The following is a 14,877-nucleotide window of genomic DNA, read 5'->3' on the forward strand; positions in this document are numbered from 1 at the left end:
TGACCTCATGATCTGCCCACCTAGGCCTCCCAAAGTGCTGGGATTACAGGCATGAGCCGCTGTGACATGCCTGTTTCATCTTTATACTTTCCTTATAGTGTACTTCTATGTCCAAACATGGTCTATAAGTAAAACCTGAGGTCATATGCACTAGACTAATGTTATTCCTTCCTGCATTTAAGTAATTTTAATAGGATATAAAATTACAGCTTCTGTTTTTTCTTCCCTATTTTTAAAGCAATACCTCTTTATAATATTCCCTCCAAATTTACTGTTATGAGGTATGATGTTAACCTGATTCTTTATATATTGAACACCCCAAATATGTCACCATACAAACTTCTATTAAAGCAAAGCTAAGTTCAATAGAACTCACAACAGTAAAGAAGAGTGTCACTTGGACTGAATTTTACCATGTCACCAAATGGAGCAGGGTAATATACAGTTTTCTGGCCTGGGCTCAGTTGGTTTCAGGCTGATCTTTCAAGGTGGGAAAATTATTAGGATGAGGCAATTTTTGTGACCTAATAGCTTGTGATTGGTGGATTTAGCAAAAAGAGACTTCTGAAGAGAGTCTTGATAAGTAACCTTATTTAATAAGGGAGCTGCTTGCCCAGGTAGGCAAAATATTATCTCACCTAAACAGACATGAAGAAATTTATTGATGTAAATAGTGATTATTTATATGTAAATAGTGGTTACTGGTTTACAGTCTTATCTTTTCTGAGCAAAATTTTAGGGAACAAACAACTAATTAATGTTGACATAGCTATTAATAAGTTGTGAGGTTGCAGTCTCATGGGGGATGTGCTACTTCCCTCCTCCTTTAGAATATTTTCTGTCCCTAAGGCAGTTGTTCTTACATGTCCAGTGTGACACTATGAATTCTTTCTGATGTCTTATGCATCTTTTTATAACTATTTAAGTTGTTGGTCATTACTAATAAAAATAGTCCTTATGCTCGATTATTTCATTTTTACTTTCTGCAACTTCTGTTTTATAGATATTGGCTCTTGTGTTTCTATTCTCTATTTCTATTAACTTTTACATTTTACAAACTGAGAGAGTTTCATGACCAGTTCACTGGTTAATTCTAGTGTTGTTCTCCCAGCACCTGTGATTATTCCTTCTTAATGTTTTCTTATTCCTAAGTGTTTTTCCTATCCGTTTTTATAATTTTGTACAGATTAATATGCATGTTTTATTCTCCTGTTATCTGGTACACTAATTCTACTTCTTCTATTATAAGATACTCAAATTGCTTTCTAAGATGTCTTGATTTTTTCCCTCTGTGCTTATATTCCCCTGTAAACATCAGCAAATTACTAAAGTCTTGTGCCATTCTGAAGATTTTAGTCAGTAAAGGTGAGAAACACGTTTCTGAGCCATGAGCTAGCCATGTGTTGATTTATACATTACAGTTATCTTTCCTCATACAGCTGCCAAAAGCTTAGTAGTAAAGATGTGCAGAAAACAGGTAAAAAAAAAAGAAAAAGAAAAAGATAACAGAAAGTATTTTGCACAGGTGATTTGATAGCTTAACAGCTATTGACTAGAACTGCTAAAACAATTTTAGGCAAGTGGTTAAGACAATTTGACCCTATTTATTTAAAATGGCAGAGTAATAACTCTAAGATTATAATCATTAATTCCTTGATTCACCTACAAATTTTGAATGCTGATGCAGAACTGTTTACTTCACAGTCTCTTATATACGCACCAGTAAGAAATGTTCTAAATCTAAGAGATCCACAGGGTTTATAAAGATGCATAAAAAGGGCCATATAACTGTGCCTTGAGAGGAAGAAAAGAAACATCATCAGAGGCTATGATGCTTCAGAAAGGTTTTAAAACCCGGCAGGAGCTGCTAAGTGCCCAAGGGAAGGAAAGGCACTCAGACTATAAAGAGCAGTATAAGAGGCTTAGAGTTACACTAGCCAGGTAGTTTGGTATTTTGGGCAGTGTAAAATAAGCTTCCCTGGGACAGTCTTGGAAGCCAGATCATGGAGCGATCAGTATTCCATAATAAGTTCGTGTTTTACCTGTGAATGGTTATCAGCCTTTTAGAGACTATCAGTAAGAAAGTGATTTGATGAGATTTGCATCTTACAACGATGAGGTATGTGGCATTGGGGAGGATAAACAGGAAGTATGCACGACGAAAATCAGTAAGATCATTTGGAAAGATACTGCTGTAGCTCGTGTAAAAGATGATGAACATCAACATTGTAGTAAGGGAATGCTGCTGAGCGGTTGAAATCTGCCCAGTAAGACATAGAAATGATTGTTAATATTATTTAACTATAGTTAATTTACATTTAAATAGGCACTTGTGACTAATGGCTACCATCTTGGATAGCAGAAGTCCAGATATTAAGGGAGATGTGTGGTCTGGCAACGTAGATTTTATAGGATATTTTAAAACATACCAACCCAAATGTCCAACAACGATAGACTGGATTAAGAAAATGTGGCACATATACACCATGGAATACTATGCAGCCATAAAAAAAGATGAGTTCGTGTCCTTTGTAGGGACATGGATGAAACTGGAAACCATCATTCTCAGTAAACTATCGCAAGGACAAAAAACCAAACACCGCATGTTCTCACTCATAGGTGGGAATTGAACAATGAGAACTCATGGACACAGGAAGGGGAACATCACACTCCGGGGACTGTTGTGGGGTGGGGGTAGGGGGGAGGGACAGCATTAGGAGATATACCTAATGCTAAATGACGAGTTAATGGGTGCAGCACACCAACATGGCACATGGATACATATGTAACAAACCTGCACGTTGTGCACATGTACCCTAAAACCTAAAGTATAATAATAATAATAATAACATATGTATGTTTTTCAGGAAACATTTTAAACAGCAAGTGATGATAAGAATAGGGACAGTGATAGATAAAGGAAACAGCCCCAAGAAGGACCCTGGTCATATCAATATTTCAGCTTTAGACAGAAGAAAAGGAGTCTGTGGAAACCACTGAGAGAAGGGTCATGTTGAGGCAGGAGGTGGAGCATTAGGGAAGAGTGACAGGGAGCCCAAGACAGCACCACTTTCACTTCAGCAGGCTTGTCACCAGAACCTACTGAAAACTCGTAAGGCTTGAAAAGAGCCAAATGTATTTGGCAACTAGGAGGACATGATTAAGAAAAATAAAATTTATTCATGATGAGGATAAACACCATGTTAGAGAGAATAAATCAGTAAATGGAAGATGAGCTTAAAGTTCATAAAATACAAAAAATCTGAGCTAAGACAGAGAGAATTACCAAAGATAATTACAATTTAAAAATGACTTAATGAGAATTAAGTAGATTTGTGACATGAAGGGAAGAAGGTTTGCAGAAAGAGGCTTTAGGTATGAAGGAGGGTGAAGGTTGGTGTGAAATATTAGAGAAATAGGAACGGATGAAAGCTCAGACAGCAAGATTAGCAGCTGGAATGAGGAAAGAACATCTTTTCTTTTGAAATCAGAGGAAAAGAGTAATAGATTGATGCGTATTTTCTCACTCTCGGGGTGGAGTTTCAAACTTTGAATATTACACATTGTTTTCTAAAAGATATGTTTTCTCAATCCAATGAGGTAAAAATCCAGCTCAATAACATTGTTTGCCCTGCCTATCCCATTCCCCTAGATATGTGTGATTTCAAAATGGGAATATACCATTGCAAAGAAGATGAGAAAATAAAATTAAAAGGAAATTAAAATGGAGATAGCGTTTAGTTTTTTTATGTGGTACTTGTTCAATCTAAGGGACTTGAATTTTGAAAATAAGTATAATCTTGATTTTCATCTTTAAAATCCTATGATAAAATGTCAAAATATTTTAGTAAAGTAGTTTTGTTGTTGTTGTTGAGTAATGTAACCTTATCTTCATGGTTTACAGAAATGTCCCTACAACTTTTCAAAGAAATTCAGTAGTTCATTGCACTTTGACATCATGAAAACAAGAGAAAATTCGTGTTAATTTTTGACTGGATTAAGTCACAAAACAGTTCAGTCATATGCAATATTTTTTATGTAACACTTGCAGCTGCTAAAACGTATGTATTGTTTCTTGCCTAAGGAAATTAGAAAAAGATCTAGAATTCAGAGTGATAGCAAAAATCAGACCATTATGCTCTTATGTGGAGTATATGTTATGTGAAGATTATTGAGATAATATGTTAGTTAGAACAATATCAAGAAAATATTCTGATTGGATTGTGTGTGAATGCACTATTTGGGGAAAAGTTATTTCATATTAGATTCCAGACAAAGTACAAATGCAACTTACATATGTGTGATAGTATCTTAATAACAAATAGGAGTTGTTTCTTACTGTGTCATGAGATCACACCTGTAAACATGTATCTTTTCACAGTCAACTAGGGAAGAAAATAAAATGTTGTTCAGGGAAATTCATTTCCCCTTTAGTAACACACACTAAAGAATGGAGATCTCTCTATATTAAATATTCCTTTCCTTTGTGTTCCTTGGGACTCAAATTCACTGTTCTTTCCACTATATAACTAAACTTATCCTTTAGGCAATATGCCTTCAGATACATATAAATATCTAAAATTTTTGGTTGTATATCTTTATGTTGCTTAGAAAACTGTAGTTTTCATATTTAGTGACAATTTTAATTTCTCTTTGGATCAAGGTCAAGTTGTAGCTCTCTCTACATTCTTGTTTCTTTTTAATCCTCAACACATTTAGGGGAAATAATTTTTAGTTTACGGAAAAAAATCACATTTCAGAAGTTGAGTTATTTCCCCATCACTCCTCATCTCTTCCAAATCTTCTAACTATAATTTGACCAATCAGTCATTCCACTTCTGGTGTTATACAGGAGACATTGAAATGAAAGCATTCTTAAAATTCTGCAGTCTCATGGGGGGAGAAATCATTTCCCCTCCAAAGTTCATTCTAAAAGTGGAGGACCAGGAACAATGTTTTATTTTGACATTGCAGGTCAACATATTTGCAATACTGGGTCTCCTGTTCTTTAACAGCCTTTCTATCCAGTAGCAATTCCATAGCTGATAAGTGTGTCAGCTCAGAGATTTCATCAGCCTTATCAGTACCTGCTACTTGCTATTGCATTTATATAGCACAGTTTTAAAATGTTAAACTTGATTTTTTTTGTCCTCCAGTTAGTATCCCTGCATCTCAAGTACTCAAGGACAAGTCTATGTGCTGAAAAGTTATATGATCTTCCTTACTCCGTTATGTTAAGGTTTTAGCCATCAAAGTTGTTCTCTCTCTCTCTCTCTCTTCTCTACGTGTGTGTGTGTGTATGTGTGTGTGTGTGTGTGTCTTTCTCCCTGTGAGTGTTTTAAGATTCAATTGTAAATATTTAAATTTTATTTATTAAATGTATTTACATTTTAAATGTATTTAAAATCTGTCTAGACTTCCTAACATAAATTCTTATATACTTATTTCAAATCCAAGAGATTGAAAGAGGTCATAAAAGTTAATAAAAGACCTTTCTCAGCACTAATGCTTTCATTCTTAACTTCTCACCCATTCCTTGGTAAGTGTTGATTTCACCACTTTGTGGATAGAGAAATAGATTACCTAATGCAAATATCCCTTACTTCCTCCATCTCTTAATTACAGTGCTGACTAAAATATGTCTCTTTTTTTATGTAGTGTAACTCTTTTTAAAATGAACTTCTATGGTTTACATTTGTCGAAGTTATCTGGATTAAATGAAATAGATGTTAATAAGCTTAATTTATTTTTATCTTCCTTCTTCCTCGAAGTTCTCTAGTAGCTTCTGTTTTGTCCACTAATCTCTAATGTCACTGACATTCTGTACTTTGACAATGAGAAATAAGATGCTGTTCTCTACCTAATTATTTGGTAGCATTATTAATAAAATTAACTAAATGAAAAAATAAAATAGTTTTCTCATTCTCTAGCATGATTCTTAATCTTGATTGAATCATAATTCACATGCAGAACTGATGTGTGCATGCATGTGTGTAAGTGCAGGTGTATTTTCATTTTAACCTGTATTTTGGGTGAGCTACATTCAAACACTGGTCTCAAGCTAAAAATATTATTGGTAGGAAAGTTAAATTCAACTCTAAAATAAAAATTCATATATTTTTTCAAGAATCATGGATAAGAAAGAACTGAGATAATAAAGAGTATGCATAATGCTGAAATTGGATATAAATACCAGTCATTATTATTATGAAAAATTTAGATATTAGTCCTGATAAAATTACAATGTGATGGTCATGGCATTGATCCCACACACTGTTACAGACTCTGACCTGGGACTGAGAAAAAAGGTGCCAAGGAAGGGAGCGTCAACCACCTTTCCAAGGCCGACATTGTATTGGCACCACTGATGCAAAAAATGGGGGCATTCAGGATCAGATAATTACAGTGACATAGATAAAATCATAATCATCTTGATTTACTCAAGTTTTAATGATATTGGAGGAATATTAAATTCTCCTTGATATTCTATAATATAAATGCTATTCCTGTTATTCTAGAGTGAGTTAAAGCGTCCCCACAATACTAAAGTTATAATCAGACTTCAAGCAAGTAATTTGCACATCTAAAATTAATACATATTGAACACTCACTTTTTGCTTAGTCTGTGAAGGTAGCTATACAAAATGCTATGTTTAATATGCCAGAGAGATACCAATTGTGAAATAATCGTTTTTCATATTAGCTCTTACACCTAGATACTCAGAAATCGTGATGAATTATCTGGATGTCAAAGGGTAAAAATTAATTCCTTGATAATTAAAATAATAAATTGAGGTAATATGCAAACAATGTAAAATTTCCCAAAATAAAAAATTATTAAATATAATCATATTTGTTAATGTAATTCATGTTTAAGCTATGGTTAAAACATTATACAAATCAAATTAATTTACTCATAAAATGATTAGGGTTAAAAAATCATTTAAAAAGAATATACATGTTTAAGTACTTAGAATACCCTATCCATTTTAATTTTGCGGAGCAAACATATCCAGATAAATATGTGAGTTCAATTTCAATAACTTAGAAAAATAAAATAGGTTAGATAATAAGTATGCAAGAGGAACTAACAGCAACAAAGAAATCATACTCAAGATGTAATACTTTTTTCTATGAATCTCTATCACTAGGATGATATCAGATCAATATACCTTCCAGTACCTTTGTTAATTTATTATAAGATAAGCTTTCATTTATTTGAATTAATTTTCTCATATTCAACTATATCCTTACTTTAACTTCTAAATAAAAAAATTATAATGAATACATTCCTGCCTTGTGGTTTATTGTTATTTTTTAAAGACAGTAGAATGAAGAAAATAACATTTTTATAATGAATTCTCTCTCTGTTTAATCCTTTCCAAATCTTCTTTTGGAAATCGAATTGCTTAGACTCATCTTGATGATTAATATTCTCAGTACACATCTTTCCCCCTCAATGAACTCACAGAGAGAAAAAAATGTAATTATGTTCACTGGGCTCAGTATATTTTATTGACATTAATGTTGTTAATTTACATTAACTTTGATGTCACTACTTACTAGCATTAAGTATAGAGGGCAGGGCACAGTGGCTCATGCCTGTAATTCTGGCACTTTGGGAGGCCAAGGCAGCTGGGTCTCTTGAGCCCAGGAGTTCGAGACCAGCCTGGGCAACGTGGAAAACCCTGTCTCTACCAAAAAGAAAAAACAAACAAACAAACAAAACAACAAAAAACAAATATATGACAAATTAACAATATTTTGCAAACATAATGGTATTATATAATCTCAATAGCATTTCCACAATTAGAAAAATTGACAATGAATTATATATTTGAATATCCTTGGTCTAGTTTTGAGATGTCAAAACTATGGCCTCCGATATTCAAAGTGATTGTCTGAAAACTATATATAATTATGATAAACTTTGTAAATAATTTCCAAAACCCTAAACGCATTCTCTGGTAAAATTCATTTTCAGAGTAACTTTTTAAATAGTTTACCAAATGTTAATCTCTTTTTATTTATTTTAGAAGAAGACTTTGTTTCCACATAATTGAACAACTATTTAGTATTTATATTGTTTAAGGAAAAAAAAAGCCTTAACTCTTTATAGTTACTAATAATGGTATTGTTGTTATTGATATCACTGTGAGTTGGAGAAGAAGTATGATGCTTAACAATTTTAAAAGCATATTAACACTTTCGTGTTTTTTGTTTCTACTTTCAGAGACAAAGAAATAGCATGGCATGAAACATGGCTCAGTTCTATTACAAAAGAAACGGTAATGCTCCCTATAGGGATCGCATCCCTCTGAGGATAGTAAGAGCAGAATCAGAACTCTCGCCGTCGGAAAAAGCCTACCTGAATGCTGTGGAAAAGGGAGATTATGCGAGTGTCAAGAAATCCCTAGAGGAAGCTGAAATTTATTTTAAAATCAATATTAATTGCATCGATCCTCTCGGAAGAACTGCTCTCCTCATTGCAATTGAAAATGAGAACTTGGAGCTCATCGAACTACTCTTAAGCTTTAATGTCTATGTGGGAGATGCTCTATTACATGCTATCAGAAAAGAAGTCGTCGGAGCTGTGGAGCTGTTATTGAACCACAAAAAACCTAGTGGAGAAAAACAGGTACCTGCAAAAATAGTTTTTAATTTATTTTACCTGCAGAAGGTTTTTTGTTTTTTCTTTTCTTTTCTTTTTTTTTTTTAGATTTTCAAATGCCATGAAAATTTAAGAAATATAAGCTTCAAAATCTGAACTATATTTAACAGAAAACTACTATTAGGTACACCCTTCACGTCCTATGATAGTTACATCCACTTGCATTTCCTGCCCTGGAAAATCATAAGTAATTGTGAGAGCTAAAGCAAAATAAAGCAATCTAAGTAGACTGCTCATAAATTGGAAACATTTCTATGTAATGCTCAACATAGGTTGCTCGTAACTTTATGTGTATGTGTGGGTGTTTTTCCTCTTGCCTTTCATTTTCTTACATTCTACCCTATCAGAGAGTGAATTGTTTTGTTATTTTCCTATTTAACCTGCTTGCCTGTTCTGGGCTTCTGCAGCTTACTGCAAAAGTGAGTTGCACCATCTAATTTTGATATTATCCTTTAACAAACTCTAGTAGATTCTTTTAAATTGAGACTTAAAGAAACAAAAAGGATTACTATGAGATAGCTGAACTCTGACTGTGGGCTTAACTACATCAAATTTACTGATGGTGCAAATGTAGCTATACCTTATAGTTATCAACTGCAAATAAACTAAAATGGCACACAATTATAAATACAATGTGTGTTTTTTTTCTTTCTATCTCTGTCTTTTGCCACTAAGGAAGTGGAGACATCATAGACAGGAATGAATAAGGAGTCTGTTTTTGTCTGTCTGGACTCTTCCCTTCGTAACTGCCTTGTGTCTGAATTATCTATTTGATCCTTTTTCCTTTCACACTGAACTCGTCACTTCCTGGCATCAAGGCTAATTGACTAATTGCAAAGACACTGCAGATTCTGCAATGGTTCAAAAATCCGTCTTTTAAAGTAAAATCTTAGAAAATGGATGTTATTTCAACTCCAGCAAATTGCAGCCTATTTGATAATATACACATCTCGGTCTCTGCAAATGCTCGACTGTTAGGAGGTGTGACATTTTTTTTTACAAGCAAGCTCTCCTTGCTTTCCTAGAGGACTTTTATCAGAATCTTTGCCGTTATTAGGAAAAGAACTTTATAGCTGAGTGTCCCTGTCTGCTGGGAAAAGCCTGTGTTTTTATGGTCCCTTTTTTAAGTTTCATCCCCATTCATCCCCTCCCGTTACTTGAACTAAGACTTTGATAAAACAGCACTCCACAGCAACAATACTTTTCTGCTTGTTGCTTTGCTGGCATTTTGTTGTTTCCTTCATAAACAGTTGTTTGTGGATTACTCTCATTATATTGGCAAAAGTTTACTGCTACGAAAATTTGCTTGTTTCTTGTATCCTTTCAAACGTGAACAAGCCTTGATTGGGGTAGACAGGTAACAGTAATATCCAAAGACACATTTCATGTTATATACCAGTCTTTCACCACTAAGGAGCTACAGAACACAGACAGGAATGAGTAAGAGTCTGTTTTTAATCTGTGTAAGTTTAGGTGCTACTACTTAAGTCTCCTTGTGGTACTGAAATTCTTTCCACAGCTGCACCTCTCAAGTATTTGCATTTTCTAATAGCAATGATATTATATTGTACACTCTCTTATTTTATATCTATGTAGGCAACCATAAGACAGATGTTTTGGCTGTGATGTAAATCATTTTAGATTGCAGCAAGTCTATAGAATAAAACTGCCATTGCACATGTTTTTTATGTTTATTACTAAAGAACCTTCTTAGTTCTATTCTCTAGAGAACACTGGCCATAAATTTCAGTGTCTCTTTAGTCAATGACATTTGTACTGACCAGAATAATTTTGTGTCTGGAGAAGATGTCTGCTATTATGAGAGTGTTTGTTGGAAGATGTTCAACTTCTGAACTAAACTCTAGCTTCACAAGTAGGTCCTGGCTCCTTACAGGCATTTGATCTGGATCCTGATTATTAATAAAAGGCAGTCAAGGTTTGCGATCTGCCAGGAGTCTGAAATTTCCCAGGCCATGTGTTTCTGGAAGATTTCTCTTGTATCAGTCTGCTGGCCAAGAATTCCTTTTCTATTTGTACCTTCTAGAATTCCTCTTCAGTGAAGGCACTGAGAATAAACAAAAATTGTATTACTTTGTTTGAACTTCATAATTTTGAAAGAGTAATTTCAATCTCCCTCAGAATTCTTGGTATCTTGCACAATGAAAACTGAAGTTTTAGCAACATGAAATGTGCATAGCATAGCACACAAAGATGGCCTCAGTGCTTGGGCCATATCAAATCCCATTCGAGCCTGGCTGTTTATTTGTGATTTTCTTAGGTAATTCATTTCCTAAGGAAGGTGAACATCTTTTGGAATGACAGTTTTCATAAATCACTCTGTTGTAAGTAGCAAATATGTCCTTGATAGGACTTTTTTCTCTCATAAGATGTAATTCTTTATTCTTGTGATCATTGAAAGCCATTTGTGTTTTATTTTAATTCACCTAATTTTCATACTTATGGTATCCCCAAAGGTTCTGGGACACGTTGTCATTCATTTTGTTGAGGTCATTGAGGCCGAATGATAAAACCTGAAAACAATAATATCCAACTGAACAAAATAAATGTAACATCCTAAAATGAGTAAAGAAAGAGGTTCTAATAAAAAGAAAAAAAAATCCAAATCTGATTTTTAAAACACTTAGTAGTTTTTAAATGTGAGAAATGTATATTCAAAATATACTCTTTTAGAAATTTGTCACATATTAACTTATTTCTCTGGAAAAAGAAAGATTTCATAGGCATCCTCAAGTCTTGGGAGCTGTGAGATTTCAGATGAATTTGTCTACGCTTAAAGGCTTTCACTGGGGAACAATTTCCAGATGCCTGCTCTGCCAGGCCTCGTCCTGGGCCCTGAGGAGGAGACACTGTTCCTTTTCTCGAGAGTCCTAAGGTCTGATTGTGAATACAGAAAAGAAAAGTATCATGGGAATATGAATAAAGGCTATCAGAACTGAAGAGATGAAAATGAATCCTCAGAAAATTATGAAGTTAAATCAGCTGGATTTGGCAAATACAAAATGTTAGCGGGTAGAGGGCTGGAGAAGGGCTTGAAGGATAAAGGGGAAGAATGTTGATGGGTTTATACCTTGAAAAAATTGACACCATTAACTGAGATAAAGCCTATAAGAAAAGACTTATAGGACCAAATTGGACATGTGTAGTTTTTGATTTGTTAGTATTAATACCTAGGAGTTAATTAGAAATGTTGGATTTAGGAATGGGGTCTAGGATTGTTATGTAGATGATAAGGAGGACATTGAAGCAAATAAAATCACTTCATCTTCCTGCAGTTCTGACACTGATTTTTTTCTTTTTGACCTTATACATGTTTTAAAGATTTGTGATTTTCAGTATATTAAATGATTTTCTCAATGCAGCATGTAATGAAAAGATCCAGGTCTTTCCAGATAAATAGATGGGCATAGATCATTAAATATTTTCTTACATATTTAAGGTAGTCCTTCATAAATCAGGGTATTGAATTTAGTCGGTTTTTTTTTTTTAAATGAGAAGAGTAATAGCTTATTTCTTTCCCATAGGAGACAGCACAGAGAGCCTCTGATTCTCTACACTAAGCAGGAATCGTTGCACTGATAGTCTCTGATGACTTTACTGAACTTGGCTTTAACCTTCTTAATACCTTATTTCTCTAGAGGGAATAACTGAGAATGACTTCTTAACCCTCGTTTCAGTCCATTGATTGGTAACTTGACTTTTCATTATTTTTAGCAGACCTTAGATGTCTTCTAAGTCCAGATTTAATTTCAGTTTCAGCTGCTTCAGTAAATGTTTATCAGAAGCAGACCTTGCTTCTCAATTTTTTTGTTAGATCAGTGGTTGTCAATCTTTAGCATCATCACTGGAAAGGCTGGTTACAACACAGACTACTAGGACCTACCTGCAGAGGTTCTGACACAGCAGGTCTGAAGTGAGGCCTTGGGATTTATATTTCTAGTGAGTGCCCCAGGTAATGCTAATGCTGCCAGTCTAGCAACAGGGCTTTGAGAACCACTGATTCAGAGGATGTTGCAGGTTGTAGAAAACCTACAGCTGTATATTTTATGTTAGATGTCTTATACTATGCTATGCTAACCCAGTTTTCAGGAAATTTCGACTCATTGCCTTAAGTACTAGCTATTAAGTGGTATTTAATATATGAGAGTTTCCCAATTTCATAACATCCTTATTATGTATTCCCACTTTGGAAAAAAAAAAAACTTTGCTATACATTATAAACAGTTAAGATTCCAGAGTGATTAGCTGAAGAAATTTTGGTTTTAAAGTTCTACTAAAAATAATGCAGGGTATTTTATAATTGGGAGGATTCTTGGAGATCAACCTAATCAATCACCTCATTTTACAAACAAGGGACAGGAAAGGGGACTCAATGGTGCAGTGGATTGGCCAGACTGAAAGGACCTATAAATTAATAGCTAGCAACCAACCTTGATATAGTCTGGATCATAATAAAAATTGTATGACAAAAAATGACAACATTATCCCATATTGAGACATAGCTAGATGAGTTATCAATTATATTTCTTTATATATCGATTTAAGTTATCAGGAAGAAAGTTTCTTAGAATATTTTCTTATTCTGCCATTAAGATTAAAAAGCTGAAAATAATCCCCAAATTTGATATTTTCAATGTAGTCAATATAAACAAGTACTTTGAATGTCTAAAAAATAAATTGAATCGTATTGTTCCACAGCAGGGAGTTTAAAGGCTGTTACAGCATAGAGCATAGATTGTGTTTAGTCAGCTGGCAAATGGCAGTCATAAGAGACCTGAAAAATTCTCTCCTGAAAGAAAGAATTATTAAAAGAGGGATCATGTTGCACTATTAGTATGATAAAGTGGTTTAAGCTACTTGGCTATTCTGACTCATATATTAATACATCATTTAACCTCCTTAGTCTCATTGACATGGTTTTTGTCTTGAAGACCAACAAATTGTAGATAAATAATCCCTTTGAAACATGTTCTGTTGCTTTTTCCTCTCAGCACAATATACTATAAAAGCAAAAATATTAGATATATTTGGAACACACAGGAATGAAAGGCATTTACCACTCTCAAAAAAAAAAAATCAGATAACACAAAACAAAGAAGCCACAAGTAATAAAACAAACCTCTAAGTGTTTAGGGATTTTTATTCCACAATGTGAAAATACAGGATGGGGCTCTTCTTCTCTATGTTTATGTAGAGAAACTGAGTCATGTAGGCTCTTTAGGTTGGCAGGAGTGAGAAATAGTAGAGTTTAGAGAGAGAAATGTTTAGATATTAATCTTGTCTTACAATCTCAGAAAAATTATTTAGTCCTTTGAGCCTTGACTTTATCATCATAGATGCTGGGCTAATACCTAGGTGAGGGGATGATCTGTGTAGCAAACCACCGTGGTGCACGTTTGCCTATGTAACAAACCTGCACATGTACCCTTTAACTTAAAAGTTGGAAATAAAAAAATAACAAATAAATAAATAAATAAATAAATAAATAAATAAAAACTAAACAAAAGAAAAAGAAGAGGATTACAGCTGCCAGTCACCAGGTTCTATGCCTAGCATTGAAAGAGCATGGTAAATAGAAAACTCTGATACCATTTGAAAGTGATTATATTCTTACCCTAAAGCACTTTATATTATTATATTTGATTAAATTAATAATGCATATGTGCATTGAAGAGGCTGAATATTCCTCAAAGCAAATACCCTGTGAAGTTTTAGTGTTAGTATAAAGAATGAGTTTACATTAAAATAAGAAAGAGACAAATGAATCTTTCATATCTGGGTTTTGTCAAAAAGCTTTTGTGGGGTCATTTTATTAGAGCCCTCTAATCCATTATTAACATGATTAAATCTGAAGTTAATAGCATTATGTTTCAGTAAGCAGTATATTAATTGAATTTCTTCATTAGCCGTAACTCTGAAATATTAATCATTTAGGAATAATAGTAAGTCATATAGACACTGTAATTACTTGAATACATAAGGTGTTAATATAACTGGGAATTATGAAAATACATGTTATGATTAGAAGGCTCAGTAACTGTTTTCAACATACCCTTTCCTTCTGCCTGCTATATTCACTTATTCTCTGATTACAGGCAAAATGAGTAGTTTTCTGGCTTTGGTATCAAAACACAAGCAAACAAGGATAGAGGTAATGCAGAATTTTAAATGTTCTTTTTCTCCTAGAG

General features: G+C 33.8%; 1 protein-coding gene across 10 annotated transcripts in view; it reads left to right on the plus strand.

Moving 5' to 3' along the window:
• The window catches only part of TRPC4 (transient receptor potential cation channel subfamily C member 4), a 238,833-nt gene that overhangs the window by 72,581 nt on the left and 151,375 nt on the right, over positions 1 to 14,877 (plus strand). For 9 of the 10 annotated variants that reach the window (XM_003270295.2, XM_012501951.2, XM_003270296.3 and 6 more), the window contains exon 2: positions 8,234 to 8,638. In XM_003270295.2, the coding sequence (XP_003270343.1) occupies positions 8,261 to 8,638 (378 nt within the window). In that variant the 5' untranslated portion in view covers positions 8,234 to 8,260. Of the gene's footprint in view, positions 1 to 8,233; positions 8,639 to 14,877 lie in introns of those variants that run through there. The other variant, XM_030818499.1, reaches the window with a different exon arrangement.

The sequence above is a fragment of the Nomascus leucogenys genome, chromosome 9 (genome assembly GCF_006542625.1).
Source record: "Nomascus leucogenys isolate Asia chromosome 9, Asia_NLE_v1, whole genome shotgun sequence".
In the NCBI taxonomy this organism is placed as follows: Eukaryota; Metazoa; Chordata; class Mammalia; order Primates; family Hylobatidae; genus Nomascus; species Nomascus leucogenys.